This window comes from Gopherus evgoodei, chromosome 12 (genome assembly GCF_007399415.2).
Source record: "Gopherus evgoodei ecotype Sinaloan lineage chromosome 12, rGopEvg1_v1.p, whole genome shotgun sequence".
In the NCBI taxonomy this organism is placed as follows: domain Eukaryota; kingdom Metazoa; phylum Chordata; order Testudines; family Testudinidae; genus Gopherus; species Gopherus evgoodei.
Window position 1 is genome coordinate 23,517,655 of NC_044333.1, and position 27,027 is coordinate 23,544,681.

General features: G+C 39.2%; 3 protein-coding genes across 10 annotated transcripts in view; 1 reads left to right on the forward strand and 2 right to left on the reverse strand.

The window, feature by feature from the left end:
- The window catches only part of LOC115660508 (neural-cadherin-like), a 154,479-nt gene extending 142,047 nt beyond the window's left edge, over nt 1–12,432 (reverse strand). The window contains exons 1-2 of the mRNA XM_030581981.1: nt 11,964–12,432; nt 5,111–5,219 (exon numbers count right to left, since the gene is read on the reverse strand). The gene's annotated coding sequence lies outside the window, so the exon portion shown is untranslated. The remainder of the gene's footprint in view (nt 1–5,110; nt 5,220–11,963) is intronic.
- A 90-nt stretch (nt 12,433–12,522) lies between these two features.
- On the forward strand, nt 12,523–21,493 carry PDCD5 (programmed cell death 5). The gene is made up of 6 exons (XM_030581134.1): nt 12,523–12,679; nt 13,377–13,417; nt 13,967–14,028; nt 15,612–15,703; nt 18,852–18,923; nt 20,385–21,493. Exons 1-6 carry the CDS (start codon nt 12,614–12,616, stop codon nt 20,433–20,435), a joined length of 384 nt encoding a protein of 127 aa, XP_030436994.1. The 5' UTR covers nt 12,523–12,613; the 3' UTR covers nt 20,436–21,493.
- ANKRD27 (ankyrin repeat domain 27) overlaps nt 20,671–27,027 on the reverse strand; it is a 99,253-nt gene continuing 92,896 nt past the window's right edge. For 7 of the 8 annotated variants that reach the window (XM_030581130.1, XM_030581126.1, XM_030581125.1 and 4 more), the window contains one exon: nt 20,671–26,352. In XM_030581130.1, coding sequence (XP_030436990.1) covers nt 26,071–26,352 — 282 coding nt within the window. In that variant the 3' untranslated portion in view covers nt 20,671–26,070. The remainder of the gene's footprint in view (nt 26,353–27,027) is intronic. The other variant, XM_030581131.1, reaches the window with a different exon arrangement.

Sequence of the window (27,027 nt, forward strand, 5' to 3'; positions counted from 1 at the left end):
GTGGTCAGGGTGCCATCAAGAATCATATGCAGCTCATTGTAGAAGCGGCATGTCTGTGATGCAGAATCAGAATTATGGTTCACCCCCCCTTGTCTTCTGGTACGCCTCCAAAGTTCTTTGATTTTCATGCAGCACTGCTGCGTGCCCCCAATGTAGCCCTTGTCCCCCATGCCTCACGCAATCTTTGGATAGATGTCTGTATTTCTTCTATTGGATCAGAGCTGTGCCTGAACAGATTTTTCTCCCCACAGACCAGTAAGGTTCACTACCTCCTGTGTACTCCAGGCTGGAGAACCTTTTGGGCATTGAGTCACCGTGATCAGCTGGGCTGGAGCGCTCTCCATGTTGGTCATACAGGAAATGGGAATTCCAAAGTTTCTGGGGCTTTAGCAGGGGAAGTGCTGTTTCCTGTATGCCTGGCTGCTGTGCAGTGGATTTGAATGCTCTCACCAGAGAGGTCACAACTGAGCACTGTGGGACACCTCCTGAAGGCCAATTCAGTCGACTTACACAACGCTGTGTCCACACTGCCTGTCAACTCATCAACATTGAATTAAGTACTATGCCTCTTGTGGAGGAGGAGTAATTAAGTTGATGTTACAGGTGAGTTAGGTCAGCAGAAGGGACCTAGCAGTGTAGCAGTAGTAGTGTACATTAGGTCAACATAAGGTGGCTTCCATCAACCTAAGTTTGTAGAGTAGATCAGGCCTCAATTGCCCTTGTGCTTAGATATTCGTTGACTGGCACATTATATAAAAAGAAGTACTGTATGAACTTGGTGATTTTCATAGCAATAGATACAATCTATCCCACTAGTACTCTTGAAACTTAAGGGGGAAAGGAGTTGGTGAGGGGAATACTGTAACAGAGCAGTATCTTTTATTTTGGAAGTCACTATGTTTTACAATCTTCTCCGAAATCCGCCTCTTAGAGAAGCATGGTCAATGCAGGCTCCAAACCAGGTCTGCTTATTCATTTCTTTCTCCAGGGAAAATGATTTCTTGACTACCCTGGTGTGAAACTTGCAGCAACAAATAAACCTTTCACAGATCTCACTGTCTCCTCCCTATCCATGCCTGATGGGTCACTATAAGTACTTAAAGCATAACTTGGTAGGTGCTGGTGGATGCTCGGAAAGGAAAACAGATGGCTCTTATGCATAATGTGCACATAGTCACAGAATGCAGTATACAGTTTATGGTAGCCATATGCGATGATCTGTCTATGACAGCAGATCATCTGTTGTGGCATACTTTATAATTCTTATACATTTCCTCAGCCTCATGATAATTATGCACCTAATCTACTGTTCCTAGCCCTCTGGAACCACCAGAAGTGGCAGAGATCCCATTGCAGACTTCCTGTGTCTCTGCAACTGTGTTTAGAAAATATAAAGTGGATTAGTACAGACAAGTAACTTAACCAAAATGTCTGTCAAATTTATCTCATAGACTTTAAGGTCAGAAGGGACCATTATGATCATCTAGTCTGACCTCCTGAACAATGCAGGCCACAGAATCTCACCCATCCACTCCTATAACAAACCCCTAACCTATGTCTGAGTTACTGAAGTCCTCAAATCATGGTTTAAAGACCTCAAGGTGCAGAGAATCCTCCAGCAAGTGACCCGTGCCCCACACTGCAGAGGAAGGTGAAAAACCTCAAGGGCCTCTGCCAATCTGCCCTGGAGGAAAATTCTTTCCTGACCCCAAATATGGCGATCAGCTAAACCCTGAGCATGTGGGCAGGACTCACCAGCCAGCACCCAGGAAAGAATTCTCTGTAGTAACTCAGATCCCACCCCGTCTAACATCCTATCACAGACCATTGGGCATATTTACTGCTAATAATCAAACATCAATTAATTGCCATAATTAGGCCATCATATCATCCCCTCCATAAACTTATCTATGCCATTTGTATTGCTCCCATCACTCTAGTATCTAGGAACCATGTTTTGCCGATCCTTGTGGCATACAGCTTCCTTGACACTCTGTAAAGATTCTCTGCTGAGGAACTACATTTGAGAGGGTCGTTTGGAACACACAAGCAAAGTCACTTTCCCCTGCTAAAAACCCTCACAAGAGATTACAAATGTCATGAGGATATGTATAGCCAATACAGAGGGTCTACAAGAGGACTTCCTCTAGTATTTTAAATTATGGAAAGCACACATCTTAATGCATGGCTTCTTCTCTGTCCAGAAAAACATGATTTACTTTCAGCATGGAAAAGGTGCACATGTGAGACAGATAAAACTTCATAAAATTGCAGTCACAACAAGTGAGTCTCTCAGCAACCAACACTATTAATAGATTATTGTAATTCTTTCTGGCTAAGGTGCATATGCCTTTCCACTGCCATATGCAGATAGACCAGCAGTAATACAGAATGAAAGGAGGAAGACAAGAGAAAGTCTTTGTTTGATGTGTTAATGTACAATTGTTTGAGATTAAGCCTATGGAAGCATGTGACAATAATGTGACATAGAAAGTAATAAGGGAAATGGAAATGGAAAATTGAGCTTTTACACAGACTGTCCAGCTATGCTTGGAAACTCTGTCCTTTCAAAACTGACAATCACCTCATCTGTAGACACTCTAACACAGTGGTTCTCAACCTGCGGCCCAGGGGCTGCTTTGGCCCAATCAGTACATAACTGCAGCCCATGTGACATCTTCAGGACCATACAGCTAGTACATTACTGTGTGGATGCAGCCCACATCACACATAAAGAGCTGCATATGCGGCCCACAGTGGTAAATAAGTTAAGAATCACTGCTCTAACAGATGGGTAGAAATCTATGCCATGTATGGGCATCATGTATGATGAATTATTCCAAGTCAAGAACTTTAATATGGCTCTCCTTTTAAGCTTCCAGGCTTATGGTTAAAGAATATAATTACTAATACAACTCAAGTAGTGTACTGGACTGAAATCGAAAATGGGAAAAAAATGCTTGGTGTGAACATGCAGAGTTAATGTTTGGCTCCTTATCTCAATGATCTACAGGAAAATACAGAGAGAAGTATTAGAATGGAGTCTCCACTTCACCTTTGCCTTGTACAGCACTGGACACAAATGATTCTGCAGGACAACATTTGTGCTGGACAGGCCAAAAGGTTGAGACATCCTGTACTGTGTGCTTCAATGAGAAAAAGACCTGCTCAAAATTTCTGCCAAACAGCCGTAAAGCATTAGTTGCTTCCAATTTCCTGAATTCCCAGAGAAGGAAACAAAACAGTAATTAGTTCAGATTTATTTCAACTCTCTCTTGAAGTTAATGGCTGTTTAAATAACTCTGAACAACGTGACAGTGCTGAACATTTATGTGTGCTTATTTGGGAAGGTGCTTTGTACTGTAGATCTGAATTAGCATGTGTGTCATACTGAATGACACAACAATTATCTTTGCAAATATCCAGGTTTAGTGAAAAATAAAGAATAAAATCCCATATACAAGCTAGAAAATGTCAGGTTTACAGTAATTAGCTCATTTGCATGTTTTAAATCAAAGCAGCTTTTGAGTATACAAATGTATATTCATATCTTAACTTAGCTAACTACCATTTTTAAAGCCCTCAGAAGTTAAAAATACTCAAACATTTTGAATACACACACACACACACAGAGCCAAATCTACACTCACGACTAAGTCTTACTTAGTCAAAATTCCCATTGACTTCAATGGAAGTTTTGCCTGAGTGAGGAATGGATGAAGTTTCCTATATATAGCATCTACATATTTAGCAACTCTTTGTTCTTGAGCTCAGAAATTGTATGCCAGATTCCATTTTGAAGCAAGTTATTTAGCTGAGATATAAAAACTGGATTAACATAATTGTAATGAAAACACCAAAAGAACTCAAATTACTATTTATAATGACTTAGTCAGAGCCGCTATAATAATCTCCTATAATTTCGGAACTGAATTCTATGGCTGAAATCCTGAGGCCTGGAGAGGGGTTACAGCAAAAACTGTAGTCCCGTAGAATTACTATGGTTCTGCTGCACAGGCAGGGAGAATGAAAAGCAGTGGTGGAGCAAAGAAGAGTCTGCAGGCCATTATATATCATGAAAAAGTATGGTGGGGCAGAATGTGGCCAGTAGATCCACAAATTGTACAGATCTCATCCTACAAATATGCACATGGCGGTGGGGAATAGCAGCTTATGTTCACTACTTCTGTCCATATGCCATGGTAACAGAGGTGCAGCAGATGAGCACTGGCTGCTACAGACTGGGACTGAGGATTCCATTCCCAGTTAAACATGCTATATCCTCTTTTCAAACATTCCTCACCTCCATTGTGTTCCAGATTACACATTCTAAAATACTAATGTAGACAAGTTGAATTTTAGCATGTACTAGCTGGCTGAGTTGAAGCCTGGGGTTCACTTAAAACTTGCTCTTTCTTTGCTCTTTTTAAACATGTTAGTTAAAACATGTTAGCTAACACATTTTTTAAATTCATCCAGCCAATGTGAACAGGTCCTACGTGAAAGGAGAACAATACCCCATGCAGTTCCAATAAGTAAGTAAATCTTATAATTCCATTAAACAGGCCAAAGAAGATATAGAATCCAGTTCACTCTCCCAGAGCTGTGTTACTTCTGAAGAGGAGTAAAAGAAAAAATAACTTATTTTTTGTCACTAAACTAGGCAGATATGATTCAGTATATATAGGGAGATCAGTTGAGTAAGAATGTGCCATTTTTTACATATCACATTTTGGTAGATCCACACTTCAGCATCTCCATTGTCAAATTCCAAAGAGGTAGCATCTAAGATCTTTTTTTAAATCAGCAATTTAGTTGCATGAGATCAAAGATAAACTACCCTATCTCATTTAGAAGGAAAGCTGAAACCCTTAAATTAACAGCTTTAGTGAAAATGAGAAAATCTAAGTTTGTTACTTAAAATGATACTACTAGTGACTACAAATTACACATTTGCTTTGCTTTAGCTCAGTAAGAAATTCCTAGATTGTCTAACCCATATCATTTATGGTTCAGTGATTTACATGGGAGTTTAGGAATGTCAGTGCTTGAGAACAGAACATGCAATATTCAGCTGCAAACACAGATAATGAACAAGGGTAACTCTCACCTCTGTTATCACAGAGTCGCTTAACCTGTTCAGTTGGTCTAAAAATGATGATTCTTGATTGTGTTAATGCAGTTATAATGTTCTGTTCAAATTAAATTCCGGTTTGAATCTGAAATAAAGTAAGAATAAAAATTCATAGGCAAGGAACACAAGACAATTTATTCTACATCTGTCATTAATTAACACAATGAATAAGTGACTCTGCAATCCAGATTGTAGAAATTTTACAGATACATTCAATATTATTACAGAAGACTGCTGAGTTATTTTATAGATAGTATTAAGATCCAAAAAAATGTAAAAAGCCAGTTCTGTTTTAATCTATAGGTTGCTAATCACTTTTATATATGTGCTGACAATGCACACCACATATGCTTTATTGACCCTATTGTGCATCAGCTCATTAACCACAGCTGCTCTTCATGCGCACACATACAGGACCAAGACATATAGGCAGACAGAGGATGAGCTACAACAATATAAAGAGAAGCTTTGGGGCCAAAGTAAAGAGGAGTGGGTGCTCTAAAACTATAATTTTGTTTAACTGTGCACATGATAAAGCAGTTTTATTGCAGATATTTATTAGAAAATCAGGTAGCAGTCAAAGGATGGGGAGATGGAGTGATATCAGTCTCTTATTTAAAATACTGCTCAAGGGAATTTTGGATGATACTACTGGCAACAATTGGCACCTTGCCCATAATGGTGGAGCTTTACAAGTGATAGCACAAAGATAGCAAATTTTAATGTTGATTTTAATGAGATTTCTCAGGTGCAGAAAGTTATTCATATTCATTCATTGAGTGTTTTGCTGGCTTAAGAGCTAAGGTCCTGATCCAGGGCCCACTGAAATCAATAAGACCTTTTCACCAACTTCAAGGGGCCCTGTGTCAGGCCTTAAATGTATAACTAGTACAAAAGTGTTGAAATGTGCTGTGCTGTGCTGATCTGATGGTGTCAATAGGGTAAGCATCTGAGAATTTTCATTATTATTTCAGGGTGGTCAGTGTTGAACCCAAAGAGGGATGCAGTCAGAAAAGCCTACAATATATATACACATCACTTAAAACATGGAACTACTCACAAAGAATTGGTTTAGAAAGATTTTCCATTCCTTATTTCTCTCTTTTCCAGTCTGGAAAAGCTTCCCCCCTCTGATCCTTACATTCCATCCCTCACACCCTCAAACAGTCTTTTCCTTAATATTTTTTAAGTAAATTTTTAAAAAATATTTCTAATACCTTCTTTTGCATTTGTCATTAAAAATGAAATTGATTACATATAAAAACAATTTCATTTTTAATGTTTCCAAATTATACTCATTAAGGGCCCATTTCTGCTACCCTTATTCAGATTGAGTAGAAACCTACATTGCAAATTACCCCATTGACTTGAATGGAATTTCTCATAAATGTAATAAAATGGAAATGTTTCCATTGACTGCAGTGGGCTTTGGATCAGGCCTGATATGAGTAACAGTGACCAAATGCTGATTGATTAATGATATATATTTTTTAAATAAAACACATTACCTATGTTACAAATATCCCCCTCATAGATTATTAAAAGTGAAGGAAAATGAATAATCTAATTTACTTTCATTTATGTGACTTTATTTAATTTCTCTCAGAATGAATGCTGAATGCACTGGTCAATTTTACTTTTGTTTGTAATTAATTTCTCGATCATTTAATATGTAGGTTTTCATGAAATGGCAAAATTCTGCAATGGTTAGGTTGCCAAAACTGCAAGGGCATGTTTATTTGTTCAAAAATGTTTCTACTGGAATTTAGGAGAAAATTTCTATTTATTTTAAATTCTGTAAAATATTGTTTTTAGAAAGCCATTATTTTGGGTCATAAATGACTGGCAGTGTCTCGTTAGGAAACAAGGAATTCTTCTATACGCTCCATCAGTAAAGTACTACAGGATGGAGCCATAACAGGCCATAAAACAGGAGCCTGCCATAGTGCTGTTGCAATTTTTTGGCTATTGTTACAGAATATAGTAGTACTTTTACAAGGATAAGGGTCATGCGAATACTTTATGTAAGATAGACTATAGGAATATAAGGAAAAAGTCTTTGTGAGCCACCTACTGTTTGAAATTAAACCTCACAGTTCTTGGAAATGAAACTTTTGCTAATCAAAAGCTATTTCCTGGAGTTAGACACCTCTTCAAAATACACAGTTAAGTCCTCTTCTTCTGTTATTATTCTAGATTGATAATATATCTTTAGCGCATAGCCAACCTATTGATGTTGATCATCTTCCTCAGATAGACAATCACAATTTAAAAGAGTGCAATATTTGAACTTGGTGATTTTTCTCAAATGTTGTTAAATGAACATTTTGTAATATATCTGAAACATGTTATTTTAGTAACAGTAGCAACAACCTTTCATCATTAAGTAATAGATTCCCTTAGGAGACTTTAGGGATTAATTTTTGAGTGGATCAGAATTTCAGGAACAGTACATAGACACTAGTTTAAAAAAAGAGTAACAGTGACAAACAGCCTATAAGTAGGAATTTCAGGCTTTTCTGGGGCAACTGCCAAGTTTCTTAGAACATCAGAGCTCCTCATATGTTCAACAGTACCTAGAAATTTTCAAACAGATTAGGCCTAAATAATATATAAACATCAGCAATATGAAATATTTGACAGTGTGGTATAACAAAAAGAGATATATATTAGAATAAAATCTTTAACTCTTCAGTGTCTTGGTTTCTTTAAGAAAAGTGTAAATAACTGATAATAACTAGGGTGTGGGATGAAAGGGGAGAATATCACAGCTTTCTAGACCCAGTCTGACCAAATGATCCCATGCCATTCAGGACATCGCATTCACTGTTTTCTCTCTAGTGCTTGACTCCTGCACTCTCTGTCCTCTGAAGGTTGGTCAAATTCCTAGAATATTTACTTGCTTATAAACCTCAGCAGTCTTTGCACCAAGCATAAATAATGGGTGCTAGTGCAAAAGCTATTTTGCATATAGTGAAAGTTACCTGACATGCTAAGACATGTTAAACAAATGGGGTCCGATCTCACAGTGATGTAAATCAGGAATAATTCCATTTAAGTGAATTTAGTTATACCACTTTAAAACCATGAGCTCACAATCAGGCCCATGTTATTGAATGAGGCACAGTGTAAGTGATAATTGGGTTGGATTCACCACTGTGTTACTCCAGTTTTACATCAGCGTAACCACTGATGGAAATACTAATGTGAAAGTGGGTTAAAGCACTGGTGAATCATGCCCAATATGTTTAAGATGTTCCATATAAAGTTTGTAGACACCTGAGACTCTTAAATGTTGAAGATCCTTAGGAATCTTCTTAAGGATGGTATAAAAATACTGTAGGTAGTTACCAAATTAGATTTGTTTCTGCTAACTCAAATAATAATCACAAATCGTTCATTACATTTATAGCAGGTGTAACCCACGCCTGTTGGATGTGGCACTCTGTCACATTCAGCTAGCACCTAGATCAGCTAGTCTACAGATTGAAGAGTCTGCTAGACCCTTGTCTAAGGGCATGTCTACACTTATCTCTGGAGTGATCAATCCAGCAGAGGTCGATTTATTGCGTCTAGTGAAGATGTGATAAATCGACTGCCGAGCACTCTCCAGTCGACTCTTGGTACTCCACTGGAGCAAGAAGTGGAGTCGAGGGGGGAGCATCAGCAGTCAACTTACCACAGTGACTGAAGACACCACAGTAAGTAGATCTTATTCACATAGCTGAAGTTACATAACTTAGATCGATCCCCCCTCCGAGTGTAGACCAGGTCTCAGAGAGATGTGTCTTATAGTTCATGTAGCACAAGCTCATGCATTAAGCTCCCGAGGTCCCAGATTTGATGACACTGCCAACTAGGATCTGTTGGCGTTAAAAATAGGAGCCCGTCCAGGATATCAACTAGGAAGTCTCTGAAGCTTGGGACACGCTTCCTCAGCTAAGGAAGTATATAACCCATGTCTGCTGAGTGTGGCACCTAGACCAGCTAGAGATTGAAGTTTGCTGTAGCCTTGGCTAAGAGAGATGTGTCTTTTAGCTCATACAGTTAGAGGCTCATGCATTAAGCTCCAGAGATCCCAGGTTTGATCCTGGCCTACAACGACCAAGGTCTGTCAGTGTTACACATGCATGCTCTTTGTGAATCAAATTACATCCAGAGTTACACAGGTGCAACTCCTACTGACTTCACTTACAGTTGTACCTATGTACCGGAGTGTGAAATGTGACTTTATATTTAGTCTAACACGCAACATCTGCAAAATGTTGTTTCATCTCTTGACAACTATGACACATTCCATATTCTTCCTTTTGATTCCTCTGTTCACAAGCAGTTAGGCCTAAATGCTCAAAAAAAGTCACTCAATTTTGGGGTGCTCTACTTGACCATCTTCATGGGGCCTGCCTTCCAGAAAGAGCTGTCACCCAGCCTCTAAAAACAAGACTTTTTAAGATCCCTCAGCTTGAACACACAAAAACCGAGGCATTCAAAATCATTAGTTACTTTTGAAAATTTAGGCTGGATATATTAGTGACATTTGTAGGAGAAACATAGTTAATCATAAAATGTACTGAAAGATTTAGAACCAGACCTTTGAGCAGTTTGAAGAGCAGGAGTACTGCACCTTTGTTCATCTACAAAAATGGTACTTAAGACTCTGTGGACCTATTATTATGTGTAAAAAGATTAAAGAACTAATTTTACTTAATAATAATTTAAATCTCCCACAATAATATTCAGATATCATGGAGAAGCTCAATCAATCTGTGAATCATTCTGAAAAACCTGCTTCTGTACCTTCATGCTTTCAGCTATGAAACAGTTCAGCTTGCATCAAAGAAGCAGCAATATGTATTACCTAAAAATACACAAAAAGGCAGATAGAAAGCTGACTAGACAACGAGATAAAAACCAAAACATGGTGCTTCATGCCTCCAGATTCTTTTTAATGGCCCAAACTCTCCTGTCTCTTGAAACTCATAGTGTAATTGTCAGTAATTGCAATGATACCTTTTCATGACATAAGAACTCATCAACTGCAGGCTCATTGCTAATAAACTTGTTTAAAACAACTTATTAAGACATAACCTTTAAGTGTGTGAGAAAACAACATGCAATCAAACAAGCAGTATAAACAGCTATGAAGCCAAAACAAAATGTTAGGATTGCCACAGCTTCCTCTGAGTGAATCAAAGCATATGGTGGTATAATGGAGCATGAATTTACAGCAACAGAGATGTACGATATAGATTAAAGCTTCATCTGCAAGGACATACTGCACAGCAAAAAACAACAATTATTGTGTTTGTTGCTTTGTATTTTAATGATCAACAAAGGAGCTTTGGTAGAGCTAGGGCTCCCTCTGCTGTTAGCATGATGATAATAAAGCTTCCTCAAAATCATCAGCAGAAATGTGCCCTCCTGATAACACTTTTGTTTTAAATTCAAAGAAGCGAGAGCAGGCCCAATAGGAAATCAACCGTACACACTGAGCTGACTCTGAGTATGGACACAGGACTTCAGGTCTTGTGCAGGTTAGGAATGTGAGTGACTCCAGTTCCACTAAAGGAAAAATCAAAGCTTTTTCTCCCTTTCCCTCTCTCCTCCTTCACAGCTAGTCATAATGAGCTACTGAATTGCCCCTCCTGCTGTAACGATTACAAAGAAATGGAACAAACAAAAAGACCTCCACTAATTGCTTTCGCACCCACTGCAGGTTCAAAGCACCAAAAAGCAAGCAATTTGATGCCTTTTATAACAGATTTTTGTTATATTATTACCCCGAATTTCTATAGAAATATTAATCTTTAAAACTTTTAGCACTTTCAATCCCTGAAGAGCTGCCTGTTTGATAACTGGTATCTCAGATGGAATAACATCTAGTGCCAAATGTGGTCTGCATTTGGACCAATGATAACTCCCAAATTAGGGCTTGTCTACCCTGGCACTTTACAGCACTGCAACTTTCTCACTCAAGAATGTGAAAAAACACCCTAAGCGCTGCAAGTTTCAGTGCTGTAAAATGGCAATGTAGACAGTGCTCTTGCTAAATTAGAGATCTCTAGCAGTCAGGCATCATCACTTGTGTTTTGTGGAGTACTGATTACACCACCACCAGATGGAGTGTGTCCATAATAGCCACTCTGAATTCACATAAGTGCTACCTTACACGAGCTCAGGTGAGGACTGGTATATTTATCAGTTTTCCATGGCTTATTAGAGCTGGAAGAAGAGAAACACCTAGTAGCTGAGGGGCCGTTAGGAGCATAGCTATCAGCTGAGTTCTTCCTACCCTCCACTGGGTGCTGAGGTATAGTATCCACAGCAGTCCAAAGATGGATGTGGAGTTCCATGATCAGAGTGGGCATAATGGTTTGTGTGTATATGAAGTAAATCATGTCCTAGGGGAGCATGGTTGCCTAGAGAGGAGTATATCAGTGAAGGGGTGTAAATGGCATTGGCAGCAGAGATTGCAGTGTCAGCCAGTGATCCACAGTTGTGGAGGCAAGGCTGGGGAAAGCATTTTTTAAGTGGTATGGAACTCTAACGGGGGGCAATACTGAAGGGGCTGTGGGCTGGTGAAGACAGAGGAGTGACATCAAAATAAGGAAGTTAATCAGCTGAGTGAGCTACTAGCTCTCACAGCTGGCAGTTCTGAGGATGGAGACTAATTGTGACTTTGAGGCTTTCTCCTATAAATTATAGGGGTAACTTCATCCACTTAGGCTCTCCCTATGACCCCACCAGTGCCTTTCTGCAAGCGGGTGCAAGGTACATTTCAGTCAGCTCAGGGACACTACAGACAAGGATTTCTCTAGTGTAGACATACCAAAGTCGCTGGATATAGCAAAACACATACTGGCTGTACAGCGGTCAGAAAAACGGGTGCAAGTAGCCAGCCACTGCAACCTGCACCACTGAGGGAGCCAGCTCCGCCGTACGGCGCAGCCACTATGCACCACGCCCATGGTATTATCTATCAACACAACCAGCTCGTCGGGCCCGGGGAAGATCACGCCGTGCAGAGGGGTCCCCAGCCGGCACAGAGACCTGCCCTTTGCCGAGGCCAGCCAGCGTGGCTGGGATGGAGAGCGGGGGGAGGGCTAGGAAGCCGCTGGGCGAGGGGCAGAGCCGGGCTGGGCTGCCGAGGCTTGGGGAGAAGGTTGAAGGGGAGGCCCTGCAGCGCTCATGGCCGTGACGACCGTCCGACACGTGAGGCGGAGTCCCCGGCCAGCAGCCCGAGGTGCGGGATGAAGGACGCTGGTCCCACCCGCTCACACCCTAACGTCTCGCTCCGCCAGGTCCTGCCAGCATCTCCCCTCAGCGGCTATTCCCCGCCCCGCCGGCTCTCGGCTGACAGCCTGACAGAGCTCTCGGCAATGGATTGGCGGGGTCTGGGACCTGGGCGCATGCGCACTATGTAGTGAGCGGTCCCGCCGGTTATCTCGCGTTGTCCCAGCCCGCTCGCTAGCCAGAGCCATGGCGGACGAGGAGCTGGAGGCGCTCCGCAAGCAGCGGCTGGCTGAGCTGCAGGCTAAGCATGGGGTAAGGAGCTGGCACCGCTCGTGAACACCCACCCTGGACTAGTGCCCCCTCCGCTTCGACAGCGCCCCCCTCCGACCCGACAGCCCTGTTCAGACCCCGTCCACGGGGACCCGACAGCCCCATTCAGCCCCCCTCTTCCCCCGGGGACCCGACAGCCCCCACCGCTACCTCCTCAGCCCCCCTCCCCGGGGACCCGACAGCCCCATTCAGCCCCCCTCTCCCCCCGGGGACCCGACAGCCCCCACCGCTACCTCCTCAGCCCCCCTCCCCGGGGACCCGACAGCCCCATTCAGCCCCCCTCTCCCCCCGGGGACCCGACAGCCCCCACCGCTACCTCCTCAGCCCCCCTCCCCGGGGACCCGACAGCCCCATTCAGCCCCCCTCTCCCCCCGGGGACCCGACTGCCCCCACCGCTACCTCCTCAGCCCCCCTCCCCGGGGACCCGACAGCCCCTACTGTTTCCTTAAGTCTGAGGGAAAAGCTCTGTTTAGCTCAAGAGACTTGTACCTCTCACCAACAGAAGCTAGTCCCATAAAGAGAGTCCCTCGCCCACCTGGCCTCTCTTAACCATGGTCAGGCAGGTAATGCTGCTTTAGCTAGCTTATTTTAAATTCCAGTGAAATCCTAAGATCTGACATCCCGCAGACTGTTTTCTATGGGAATTGCTAAAGTGTTTTCTGTAATTCTTGTCTTTCAGGACCCTTCTAGTGATCCAGCACAACAAGAAGCCAAACAGAGGTATGAATGCGAGCTGTTGATTTTAAGTAATGTTCATAGTCGAGTGGTTTTGAATTTCTATCACTTAATGTTTTTAAACATTAATTGTAGTTCCTTGAAACACTAAACTGGTTTGTTTTGTTATAAAACAGCCAGTAAATCAACTGCTAATAAGTCAGAGGGTTTTATTTTTCGCTTAAGCAAAATTTGGGAATTTTGCCTGAGATGCTTGGAATTGGCCCCTAAATTATTTAGAACCTGCATCTGTTAATGGGAACTGGATCAGATCTTTAGTTTGATTTTTGTAGGGTGTTGTGGGTTGTTGGTTTACAATCTGTAAAAACATTTTCTTACACCTCAGATAAATACTACATTTTCTTCATTTTTGTGTGTTAATCTGTTATACTTAACATCTGTACCTACTTGAATGAAATGACTTCTAGTCCTTAAAAAATAATTTGGTTTTTGTTTTGATAATACAGAATATTCAGTAGACATGGTCATCTTGCACGATGCTATGTCTGATGCTTGAAACATTAGTTATATTCTGTAACTGAATTTTCATTACAGGGAGTCAGAGATGAGAAATAGCATTTTAGCTCAAGTTCTGGATCAAGCAGCTCGTGCCAGATGTAAGCATCCATTTATTTTGCCATTTAAATAAAAACTCTCATTTGTACTGTTATGTCTCCCTAAATCAAGGCCTTAAATAAATGTTTATTTTGTTTAATCTCCTATGCATTCTATCTCTGATGATGGAAAAATAAGACTCATGCTATGGATTTTCAAATCACTAATATTTAAAAAAAAACTTATGGATACACATGCTGAAAAGCAAATCCTTAGATGTGGTAGTTTATTCTAGTAGGAACAGGAATTAGTAAACTTGGTGCTTGTGAAAGGTGCCAATTGATAGCCTGCTTAGACTGAATTTCTGTTTTTATGGGGAGAACATGTGAACAGCATAGTAAGCAGAAATGCCATCTTCCCTATGCCATCCCATCAGTGTATCTTAACGCTTATTTAGAGGGGCTCAGCTCTAGGAATGAGAGAATAAATCAGGGTCTCTGCCAAGACTGCATGCAAGAATGAGAGTTGTCATGATGAGCTTTTGTGATATGGATGTTTGCTCATTAGGAAATTGAGGGTTTGTCTATTATACAAACCTAAGTCAACCTATATTAGGTTGACTTACAGCCACCGCAGTAATTACTGTTGTGGTGCATGTCCACACTACCTTCTTTGAGTTGGTGGTGAACGTCCTCACCAGGAGTGCTTCCACTGACCTGAGTGGGGGGAGCTGAGAGCCCGGTATCTCAGCTTTGCTGGCAGCTCCCTGCCAGGAAGCCTGGCTCCTCCACAGGCTCCTGCTAGGCTGCCCTCTCCCCCTTCTCCACTGGTGACAAGGCTGCCCGGCTCCCAACAGGCACCACTTGGGCTTCTCACCCTGGCTTCCATCTGGGAGCTGGTCGGGCAGCTGGGCTATAGCTACCTGACTTTCTTGCCATGAAATTGACAAGACAGCCAACGTAAGGGATGCAGTGTCTACACAAATACTGTTGCCCTAACTACACCAACATAAGCCTTATGCTTCTCATGGAGGTGGAATTATGTTGGTGTAGCAGGGCACTTGCACTGGTGGGAGGAAGCCTGTAGTGTAGCCTTATGTCAACCTGTAGTGTCGATCAGCTATGAGTGACTACCAACTTATTTGTATACCAAAGACCATCTATCTAAAGTGGTAACAAATTGGTCACAACTGATCGAATTTCGATTTGAACCAGTACCTAGGAGTGAAAGGCATTTTCGTCCATTGCCAATTTCCCATAACCTGATTTTGAGATTTTAATTTGTATGTATTAAAAATGGAGGTGGTGCTTAGTAGAGGAATTTGGCTTTGCTACTAGTGATCTGCAGCATTAAGTTTAGTAGCAGTGTGAAACACCGGTAAGTATGTAGGGTTGTCTTCTTGTAGGTAGTAAGAGATTTGAACCCCTAGCAAATATTTAGGAGGAGCATATTTGTAGTGTTTTGTATAAATTAAAACTATTCCCTTCAATTCATGGTTCTTTCATATCCTGGCATGAATTTAAGACTAAATTGTACAGTATAACTTCTGTTGTATAGTAGATAAATTGTACAGTATCTGATTCACTTCTTTGTATAGTAGATGGAGGTAAAATACAAAAATGAACAGTACCCATTTTTGTTGCAGTAAGCAATTTAGCACTTGTGAAGCCAGAAAAGGCAAAAGCTGTAGAGAATTACCTTATACAGATGGCAAGATTTGGACAGTTAGGTGGGAAGGTAAGTTAAATTTCTTACGTTACTCTAGCTCTTTTTTGCCTGGTCACTTTCAAACCAAGTGTGCCCAATGAAACAAACTGAGAACTTTAACACTGAAGTGTACAAAATTTTGTATTACATGCTAAGGTGTGAGCTACAGCATGTATATGAATGATTCTCAAATCCTTAAGCTGTGTGTGTATGTATCTATGTAAACACTGTGTCCATACTTATTAAATATTTATGATTTAGCTGTCTTAAACTGAAGTGTTGTTCTGGAGTAGAGAAGTGCAGTTTAATGCCCAGGAAGACTGTCAGTCTTGTAATTGAAAGCATTTGTTCTCCTTTTTGACATTGCCTCCACAGAGGCCATTGGCTCAACTGGGGAGTTCCAGAGTTGCAGGTACTGACAGCTAACCCACATTATACCAGCTTCCATGAAGACACGGGCTACCTTAAGCTTCACCTCAAATGTGATAAAACTGTATTGTGTTTCTATCTTAATTAATTTTGCTGCCTGGGTGGCTTCCCAAAGTACCATAAGCATCCTAGAGAAGGGAAGTTTATATATCCTGGATGTTAACAGCTATTGGCTGCAAGTCTAAGTGAATAAGATCATGTAACTAGTTATGAACTAGCGGACATTCTAGTGTCTCACCATCAGGGTTCACTCGTTGAGTTGGATGGTAGCCTTGTGAATCTACAGTGTATTATCCAAATACTGTTGCCCTAACTACACCAACATAAGCCTTATGCCTCTCATGGAGGTGGAGTTATGTTGGTGTAGCAGGGCACTTACACGGGTGGGAGGAAGGCTGTAGTGTAGCCTTATGTCAACCTGTAGTGTCGATCAGCTGTGAATGTGACTACCAACTTATTCGTATACCAAAGACCATCTATCTAAAGTGGTAACAAATTGGTCACAATGATCGAATTTTGATTTGAACCAGTACCTAGGAGTGAAAGGCTTAGGGTTAGAGTACAATTGACAAATTGCTGTTCTTTCAATAGTGCAGTAAGACCAAATGCTGATTTTTTTTTTTTTGATTTTTTTTTAGGAGGGCAGTGTGCTGAGGGAGGCTTTAATTAAGGCTTCTGGAGGTAGATGGGGAACTAGGACTACTAGAGGACACAGGACTTTTACACTCCTTGTAAATGAAACACAGGGCTTGAGAGAATTGCACTTAATCTATAACTGTCCAGGCCCATGACTCCTGCGGCAAGGCTTTTTGGGGCAATAAGATCTGAGAACAAGTTACTATGGATAAGTAGTTCTTAAAAATAGCTGTCATTGGTATAGAAATGCTGCAATTTTCTGTTAGCCATATTGTAACTTTCCACAGGAATATTTTCTAGTGGCAGTAATATCACATTGGTAATAGGACTGTTGCATGATTTAAAAAATTAATCGCAATTGATCGCACAATTTGATCACAATTTTTTTAATCACATAATTAACCATACTGTTAAACAATAGAACAAATATCTATTTAAATATTTTTTGATGTTTTCTACATTTTCAAATCTATTGATTTCAGTTACGTGCTCACTTTATTTTTTATTTTTTACAATGCAAATATTTGTAATCAAAAATAATTTTCAATTCACCTAATACAAGTACTGCAGTGCAATCTCTTTATCATGAAAGTTGAACTTACAAATGTAGAATTCTGTACAAATAAACTGCATTTAAAAATAAATGTAAAATTTTAGCACCTACAAGTCCACTCCATCCTACTACTTGTTCAGCCAATCGCTCAGACAGACAAGTTTGTTTACATTTGCAGAAGATAATGCAGCCCACTTCTTGTTTACAGTGTCACCTGAAAGTGAGAACAGGCATTTGCTAGGCATTGTTGTAGCCAGAATCGCAAGATATTTACATGCCAGATGTGCTAAAGATTCATATGTCCTTTCATGCTTCAGCTACCGTTCCAGAGGATGTGTGTCCATGCTAATGATGGGTTCTACTCGGTAACTATCCAAACCAGTGCAGACCGACACATGTTCATTTTCATCATGAGTCAGATGCTACTAGCAGAAGGTGGCTTGGGTTCTGTAGTTTCCGCATCTGTACATTGCTCTTTTAAGATTTCTGAAAGCACGCTCCACACTTCATCCCTCTCAGACTTCGAAAGGCACTTCAGATTTTTAAACCTTGGGTTGAGTGCTGTAGTTATCTTTAGAAATTTCACATTAGTACCTTCTCTGCATTTTGTCAGATTTGCAGTGAAAGTGTTCTTAAAACAAACAACATATGCTGGGTCATCATCTGAGACTCCTATAACATGAAATATGACAGAAAGCGGGTAAAACAGAGCAGGAAACGTACAATTCTCCCGCAAGTAGTTCAGTCACTAATTTTAATTAATGAATTTAACAAGCATCATCAGCTTGGAAGCATGTTCTCTAGAATGGTAACCGAAGCATTAAGAGGCATATGAATCTTTAGTGCATCTGGCACGTAAATGTCTTGCAATGCCAGCTCCAACAGTGCCATTTGAATGCCTGTTCTCCCTTTCAGATGACATTGTAATTAAGAAGTGGGCAGCATTATCTCCTGTAAATGTAAACAGACTTGTTTGCCTTCGCGATTGGCTGAACAAGAAGTAGGACTGAGTGGACTTGTAGGCTCTAAAGTTTTACATTGTTTTTGAGTGCAGTTAGGTAACAAAGAATCTACATTTATAAATTGCACTTTCATGATCGAGATTGCACTACAGTACTTGTATTAGGTGAAGTAAATACTATTATCACTTACAGTGCAAATATTTGTAATAAAAATAATAAAGGGAACACTGTACACTTTGTATTCTTTGTTGTAATTGAAATCAATATATTTGAAAATGTAGAAAAACATCCACAAATATTCAATACGTTTCAGTTGTATTCTATTGTTTTGCAGTGTGACTAAAACAGCGATTACCTCAAAAATAACTCATGATTTTTTTTATCATGATTAAACTGCGATTAATTGACCACCCTGATTGGTAATCAGTCTCTTTGGCATGTGAGCCACTAAACAGTATGTTACGTCTCAATAGTCAATTGAACACCTTTGCAAGCACACACATGGGGAAAGGGAAGCAAGAGAACTGTACTAGATTCAATTATCTGGTCTAAGCTGCTTCTCTAAATAAAGTGTGTGGCGTTTATTCTGTCTTTCTAGGTATCAGAACAAGGATTGATAGAAATACTTGAAAAAGTGAGCCAGCAAACAGAAAAGAAAACAACAGTGAAGGTAAGTTTTTTTCCAAGGGCAATGTAAACTTGGTTCAAACTTGTTTTGAGACAATGCAGAAAAATAAAAGGCTAGGGCCAACAATAGTTGCCGCACATATTTAATGCTATTTCAGGAGGATACACTATTTGTATGTTTTAAGCTATATAACTGCTTAAATATACATTTAGATTCTTAATTTTACATTTTAGTTAGAAAATAGTCCATGCATTTATTTACTAATCATTTTTTACTCATGACTTGTCAGGTTGCATTTGGATGAAAAGTGGAATTCAATCAGATTTTTTTTTAAATAAAACTACCTTGAATGCACAGAATATGCAAGTTTTTATTAAAACATGTTTTGCATTTAAAAGTGATTCTTTAAACAAAGGAAGTATCTGTAGTTTATAACTGGCCAGTGTGCCTTCAAGATTTTAGAACTGGCAGATCTTCTCATACCTCAGTTTTCCTTTTCCAATCTATGAATAAAAATATTCCTCCACTTTCATCTCCTGGTTGGTTTTTCAACATTGTATTAGCTAGTTATTGAATTGAATTAGTGGAATAAACTGAAAGAAAATATTCTCTCTGCACCTTCAGAAGAGACTACTGCTTTTAAAAGCTGATTCCGGATTTCAAACTTTGGTTCCACGTGCTTAGCCAGTGACCAGTTCAGATGATTGATTTTCTTTAAATATTTGGCAGCAAACATGTACTACTTGAATTTTTTCTAATGATTAATAGGTAAGTTTAGCCCTTAATGTAGGTTAATTTCAAATTTAATTTTACCAAGTTTTTTTAGAATATTAAATGTCTAATTTTGATTTATATCATAGAATTTTATCCACCCTGAATAGTACTAAACTAACCAAGTACTCAAATATGGAAGTAGCTTTTGATCACAGAAGTTGGACAATATTTTAGTGCTAGCTATTTTTCCTACTGTCTATGCCCTTGGTGATGCTCACTGTGAATCTGCATTACTTCTGGAATAATAAAGAGGTTCTAGAATGTTGTGGCAGGCTATTTAAACACTTAGATAAAAATTCCCTCTTCTAAATGTGTAGCAAGGCCAAAACTCAACAGAACCATAATTCTATAGGATAGGGAATTCTGGCTTTAGAAATACTGTATTGGGGACTCTAGCCTTGTACTTTGGAGCTAAGTTTCAGGGGAAGGCTTGTGGGCTGGGGTTGTAGGGCCTGCAAACCACATAGGTCCACTGGTCAAATATTTTTACAGGGAGCAACGGGCTGTAGCAGCTACAATTCTATAAGTTACCATAGACTAGTTGCCCACTGCCCTTTCTCCATGTTGCTGTGCTGGGGAGGGGAAGAATTCTAGATTCTATCCACACAGAACCTATGTGGACTACTAACTTGGATAGCATTGAGAACTTTGCCCTTAGTGATTAACTTGAGTCTTGAATCTTTGAAGCTGGAAGGAGTTGCTGTAAACTGAATTTATGTTTGTTTCTAGTTCAACAGAAGAAAAGTACTGGATTCTGATGAAGAGGATGATGATGATTAAATGCTACTGTAAGATTGCTTAACTGCCTGGAAAAAGGCAAAGAAAACATACTGTATAGGCAAATTGAAAGTTCTGACAAAACATTTAAATGTACTTGCTTTCTGCATTTTTTTGATAAGCTTAATAAATAAATGAACTCATGTTCTGTAAAACAAAATTTGAGAAGAGTTTTATAGCTTAACTATTTGTAGTATTAAAGAGGCCTGTGTGGTATGGATTTTCCCACTGTATTCTTAGCATGAACTTTCCTTTGTCCTACTCAGCATGTAAGCTATCCTATCAGCACCTGCCACTCTGTAAGTTGTTGCTACCATAAGAGAGGTCTTGAGAGGGCAATAAAAGAGTCTTAAGTTCAAACAGCCAAAGCCTGTAGGGGCTGAAAGAATGACAACTCTGTCACAACAGTTGATATAGAAACAAGATATCCTTTAGTTGAGGGATTATCCAATACCTCTACTGGTTGTCAAACTATGGCTGGTGGAAACTTTTGTTGGAGTCTGCAGAATAGAACTGCTGATGAACAAGTTGGTGAAAAGAGAGGTGGTTCTTTGAGTGGAATCTTACCATGTAGTCTGCTGGATGAAATTGTACATAGCATATAGTTTGATTGAACCAGTTTCTTCTGGAAACTGTCAAGTTGTCTGTCTCTGCAGAATGAGATTAAAAAGTTGAGTAGAGTGGATATACAGTTGTGGTTGAAACTTAATTGGATAATGTAATACAACTCGTCAGATAGTTGGTAACACATGTTCTTTATTCTCCTATTTATTAAATGGTTGGAGTTTCCTTTTGTCAAAAAAGGAAAGGCCCCTGCTCTAAATTCCATGTGACATGCATGCATAAAGTAAAACTGACCCTGTGTTGTTATCTTATTTGAAAATACAGTTTGAAAATTTGTGGTACAAATACTATTACATCTTGTGTGATAAGATGGAAGTGAAAAGGGGAGAGACTTCACTACCAGAGAAGAGCTGTTTTCTGCTTTCATTTAAGAGCAAAAGTGTACACTATTCCAACTGTAACGGTTTGGAATTGATTAAAATTTTGTTTAAAAAAGTGGGAGCAGTAGTGACTCTTTTCCATCTGTGTGAATATTGTCAAAACTTTGATTACTACAGCTAGTGTTTGCCAATGTTGTATTTTTAACTTGCAGTCTACATTACCAACTTCCTTATTTAAAATGGCACTCAATTGTAGGCTATAGCAATTAGCTTCTACAAAGGTGATACCTCTGTGCAACTCTTCATATTAATAAAAACCCAACCATTTAATTTTAGTGCAGTGAGAAATTAACAGAAAAGCCTTCTTGTTTAAAAAAATTATTTGACTCCTTTCAGAGAGCAAACTGGCTTTTGCAGTAATAATGTCTACTTTTTCATTGTAAATAAGTCAGATATGAAAACCCAGTACAGTCTGAATCTCGTGATATCAGGCTTTAGTCTGCAGTTGTAGAGTATCCTGGTAAACTGTGTAAAATGCTCTAAGTCTGCTCCCCATCTTTCTCAACATTAACCATCTTGTTATTACTAAAGGAGGATCTTCCATTAGATGAGTTTAAGATGCTACTGAATTTACTTAAATTTAGTTTGGGCCATTTTCTTACATATCAGAAGAGTGAAACTGCTTAGTGTGGTGAGATGTTGTTAGAGGTTCGGCTGCATGTGTATTTTGTGTGCTGTCTCAGCTCTGCACAGACAGTTGGTCCAGCAGACCTTGATTGCACTGCCCAATAACCACAGACCTGTTTGTAGTGAAAGAACTGTCAGGTTTATTGTCACTGAAGCATGGTCCTAGTGTACAGGTACACCGTTGCAATGGACTAGGTCAATTAATGGCAGGACTTTCCATTATCCCCTAGGCCAGCCAAAGACATTCCCTCAGACTTCATTTTATACATCAACGCAAACAAGTTATATATTGCCCCTCTGATGTGATTCGTTACTGCTCCATGACATGGGTTGTTACCATCCATTACATAAATGATTTGATCATATCCATCATATTGTCATCCTGACCTTATCTTTATGAGAGGTCAGTGTGCTCTCATTATCTTTTCAGGGAGGTGTTTGTACCATACTTGGTATGGAGTATTCTGGTACCATCCTTCTGGAATGTCTTTGTGTGTGTGTTCTTGTGCCTAGCACTGCTTAGGAATATCTATTTCTGCAATATCAGTCCTGTTCTTGCCAGATTCTGTGAGCAGGCCCTGCCTTTTGCTCACAACTTAAGTTTGCTTCATAACAGCAAAGCTTTGAGTCATTTTGGGACTGAAGTAGTCATGTTTCTCATAGTGCTTATAAATGGAGTGGGATATATCTGTTTCACTAGATGTTTGACACTTATCAGTAGTTATCTTGCAGACCTGTACATTTCAGCTGAAAAAAATAGGTTTTATATTAAAAAAAAAAAGTGCCTTAAATATCTTGGAACCTGCTTGCTTGAAGGACCGTCCCTTCTCTGTGCCATGTATGATCATAGTAACAGCAAAGAAGGAACTGGTGGGGGGGGCTTCTCCCTGAAGTAGAACAGTCTGACTTCAGAATTCACACATGCTGTTTCAGAGCAAGAAGAACTTGACCACATGCAGACTATAGTGCAAATCCATTGTTTTGAAGAAGTATTTGGGGGACAGTTGTAGTGGGGGGAGTTTTGGTTTGCTCAGTGTGATTTGCTGTATGTATTGCACTAGAAAGGATGGATGGATGACCTTGAATTTAACGTAAGTGTCGTCTTGGTTTTTTAAAAAACTTCACCCCAACCAATCAGTGGTTGGGCAGTTCTAGTCAAACATCACTTTGTTCAATCTGCACATCATTTTAGTGTCTCCCTGTTTTGATAACTGAAGTGATGTAGCAGTTTTGAACCATCCAGCCATGTTACCCATGCTCAGGCCTACTTATTACTGGAAGTATGAGAAGTTCACTTCTACAGGGGAGGGCTTTTGAGAAGCTTTCAGGGAGACAATCGCAATAGTATCCCAACAGACAAGGCTGAAGATGCAAGCAGTGTCCTCCAAATGAAAAGTTAGACAGTGATTGGGAAATCGCTCAGACTCAGGCCAAAACCAAAAAAACCTATCAGTGCTGAAGCTTATTACAAATACTTACGGGAGTTTTTTTATTAATTGCATTGAAATATTTTGCAGTAAGTATTGTACTGTATTTAAATTTGTTAGTTACATCTAGTACTAGCAACATTTAAAAAGCTTTAACTAGTTAATTTCAGATCCACTTAGATTTACCTCTAGTTTTTTCCCAAAGGAGTAAAAGAGCAGGATTATTAATATATTTTTCAAAGGAGAGGTTACTGAATAAACAGCATGACAAATCTTGTTGCTAAGGCTGGTCTGCATAATAGGTTTATAATACCTAATAAAATACACTTGGACTGTTTAATATACTGCATTGAATTCTTACTTCCATATCTCTCTTTATACTTGATGGTAATATTAACTATTAAGCATCTAATTAACTGACTCTCTCATTATCCAACTTCATTTTTTACTGAAGCAGGTAGATAGGCAATCTTTTAAGAGAATGCTGTAATTAAAAACTGAAGTTAATCTCCACAAATCAATTATAAAAATGTGCTTAAGCTTTCTCTTTAAATAAGTTTACCCATATTTTAATCTTAAATTTACAAATGATACTTTGCACCTTCCAGCTAAACATCTCCAGGCACCTTATAGAAAATTTGTCCATGAAACAACCCTATGTACGTAGGTAATTAATCCAATTTTACATAGAGTGACAATAAAGGATTTTCCATAGGTCACATTCAAAGTCTGTTTTGAGAACCAAAAGTACAGTCCATGTCTCCTACTGTAATTTAAGCACAGGCTCATCCTTTCTCTCAAGTTGTTTATAACTAGAATGTACAGTATGGGGCAGAGAGGGAAGGACATACATAGAAGTCACCTAGAAATAGGAAATATCCCATTTAAATCCAACTGCTTCTGTAACTTTTTTTTCCCTTTTATATGCAGGCCTTTATATTAGGTTAAAGAATAAAGTTGAAAGGGGGAAAAGCATGTTCATTTCTTCTGTGGTAATATGAAGGTGTGGGGAAGGGGAAGCCATCCCAACTTAATGTAACTATTCCAAAAGATCAATTAAACCATCCTTAGGCTTAAAGTAAAATAGTCAAACTAAGTTACAACACCAACAGTGAGAAGAAAGTGCTAAAGGGAGTCAGTTTTTAAATAAGTAGTCAAAGTTAAGAACATTTTCAAGAATCATTACTTTTACTATTTTTCTTTTCCAACATTTGGCACAAATCAAATGAACCCAAATTATTTAGAAAAATATACATGCAACCTTCATCTTAGAGTTTTTTCAGTGGTGTTCACAGGCTGCACCTTTTACTTCTTTCATTAAAAATCTATTTGAAAACAATCACATGGAAAGTCCTCCAATTTCACAGTGCCCTAAGCATGGTACTGATATCACCATAAAAAATCAAAATGGTCTATATTACTATTTTATAAAAAACAAAAGGTTAATTGGATGTGACCACCTGTAAACCAAAACTATCACTAAGAATCTGAATTGTGCTATTGCAGTCTTTTTAATTCACACTTTTTTTAAAGAAAATTTAAACTGAAAACATGTTAAGTTCCACATCTAAGCTTCCATCTAGTTATGTATGAGCATCCTTTAAAATATCACCTTTTAAAATAGGATAACATGCAGCCAGTTTCTGCAAACTCTTACTTTCCCTGCCAGATCACTTACCTAGTAGCTGTAGGCTTCGTGCAGAAGCGTGAATGTGTGTAGCTTTGTCTGATTTGTTCAGGGAGAAAAGCCAACTGTGTGTGTTAAGCATGCCTGTTTCTGCACAGACATGAATATTTTAATTGGGATCTGAACATTCTTCAGTCCAAAGCTGTTCTGTGTCAAGAGCATTTTACTTTTTCATTCCCAGTAGTACATGATCCTACAGACCCTATGCAGGTAAATGTTCCACTGAAATCAGTGGGCGCTTTGTCTATATAGGGAGTGCAGGATACTACTGTTCATGTTCATCTCATTTAAAGGTCTTTACATCATACTGTAGATTTTTATGGACTGTTTGCGCAGCCAGTTGCAACATACAGAAATTACATTAATGTCTAAAAGGCTATTAAACAAACACTATAGTGGTTCATAGCATTATAATAAAAATAGAGACTTTTGAATTCCTTCTGGCAATAAATATAATATAACCAATTTAGTGACAAAACTGAAAAGAAAAAAACAATTCAATGCCTTTTAAAAAACAGGAGTAGGTAGCTAGAAAGTACCCATATAGCCTCTCTCCTCTACTGTTATAAGTAATTTCTTAATAAGTGCTTTGAAAGTGGAATGGGAAACAACTACTTCTTTCTGTCTAAATACTTTGACATTTCAATATGTCTCAGTTTCCTGAAATCAGTCACAAATTGGCTGGGGAGGGGTTTCCACGATAAACAGAGGATTCAGTCTTCAAAAGTGCAAACCATACGGGAACATTCTGCCTTTGCTAAAGATTCATCTTTATGATCCATTTTTGAAAGCAGTTTCTAAGCTTCATTTAATTCTTTAATGCCCAGCAGGAGGATTTTGAAACTGGCACCACCTGGTTCTTTAGTTTTTGACAGCAAATTCACACTTCCTTGTTAGTGTTTTGATAGCAAGTCACCAGAACAGTCTTTTGACAGTGAAATACTTGGATTTCTTGTGTTGGATAAATCACTGTCGTCACTGACATTCTCTGCTGAAAGTGCCACATTAACTGTATGTCTTCGGTGCATTAGTTTACTTCTAAGAGGAGCATCTATCACATCATCCTGTTTCACAGGTTCACCATAGCTTTCTGCATCAATAATCTTAACTTTGCTCTGGTCCAACATCTGATGAATAGGTTTTAACTTGGTCTTATCAAAGCTCTTAATAGCTAACTGTGGGAAAGAAGTGGTACATATTAAAGGCACTGTGTATTTTTCTGCCCATAAAAAGTCAAATGACTACATTTTAAATATTAAGCCTACAGATTCATTCCAAAGTCTACTTTTATTATACAGTATTATCAAAAAGTACTTAAGGCATATAGCCAAAGATTAAAAGTTCTTTATAAAGAAGCATAATCATTACATTTTACATATGGGGAAACAAGTACAAAGATGTTAAGTAATTTGTCTAGGCTATATAAAGTCACCAGCAGAGCTGGGAATAAAGCTCAAGCTGTCCCATTTTCAGTGCTCTGGCCACAGCACCTTTCTAAATCAAGGACTCAAGTACCTAAGCAACCACCATTTCTATCCTGCAAGATTCTTGAGGTCACCCAAATTGTCACTGCTCTCAGTTGAGACTTCCAGGCATAACTGGACAGGATGCAGGATCCTTGTCTGCATAGTGTCTCTGTAGCTGTCCTCAAGGCCTCTCCCTTTCATTCACTGCATCTTTAACTATTTTAATTCCCCTTTTCACACCTACTCCTCCCCATCTTGACTATTTTTTGCTTGGCACACGGGTGATTCTCCTGGAACACTAAATACTTTACAGGAGTTACTTTAGTATTTTTAGTTACTTTAACTAAAAATAAAGTCCAGGTATATTGATAGATGATCTATAAA

Coding starts and splice junctions, on each gene's coding strand:
- PDCD5 (XM_030581134.1), top strand. CDS start 12,614: ATGGCGGACGAGGAGCTGGAGGCGCTCCGCAAGCAGCGGCTGGCTGAG. Junction 12,680..13,376: donor AGCTGCAGGCTAAGCATGGG/GTAAGGAGCTGG, acceptor CTTGTCTTTCAG/GACCCTTCTAGTGATCCAGC. Junction 14,029..15,611: donor TCAAGCAGCTCGTGCCAGAT/GTAAGCATCCAT, acceptor TTTTTGTTGCAG/TAAGCAATTTAGCACTTGTG.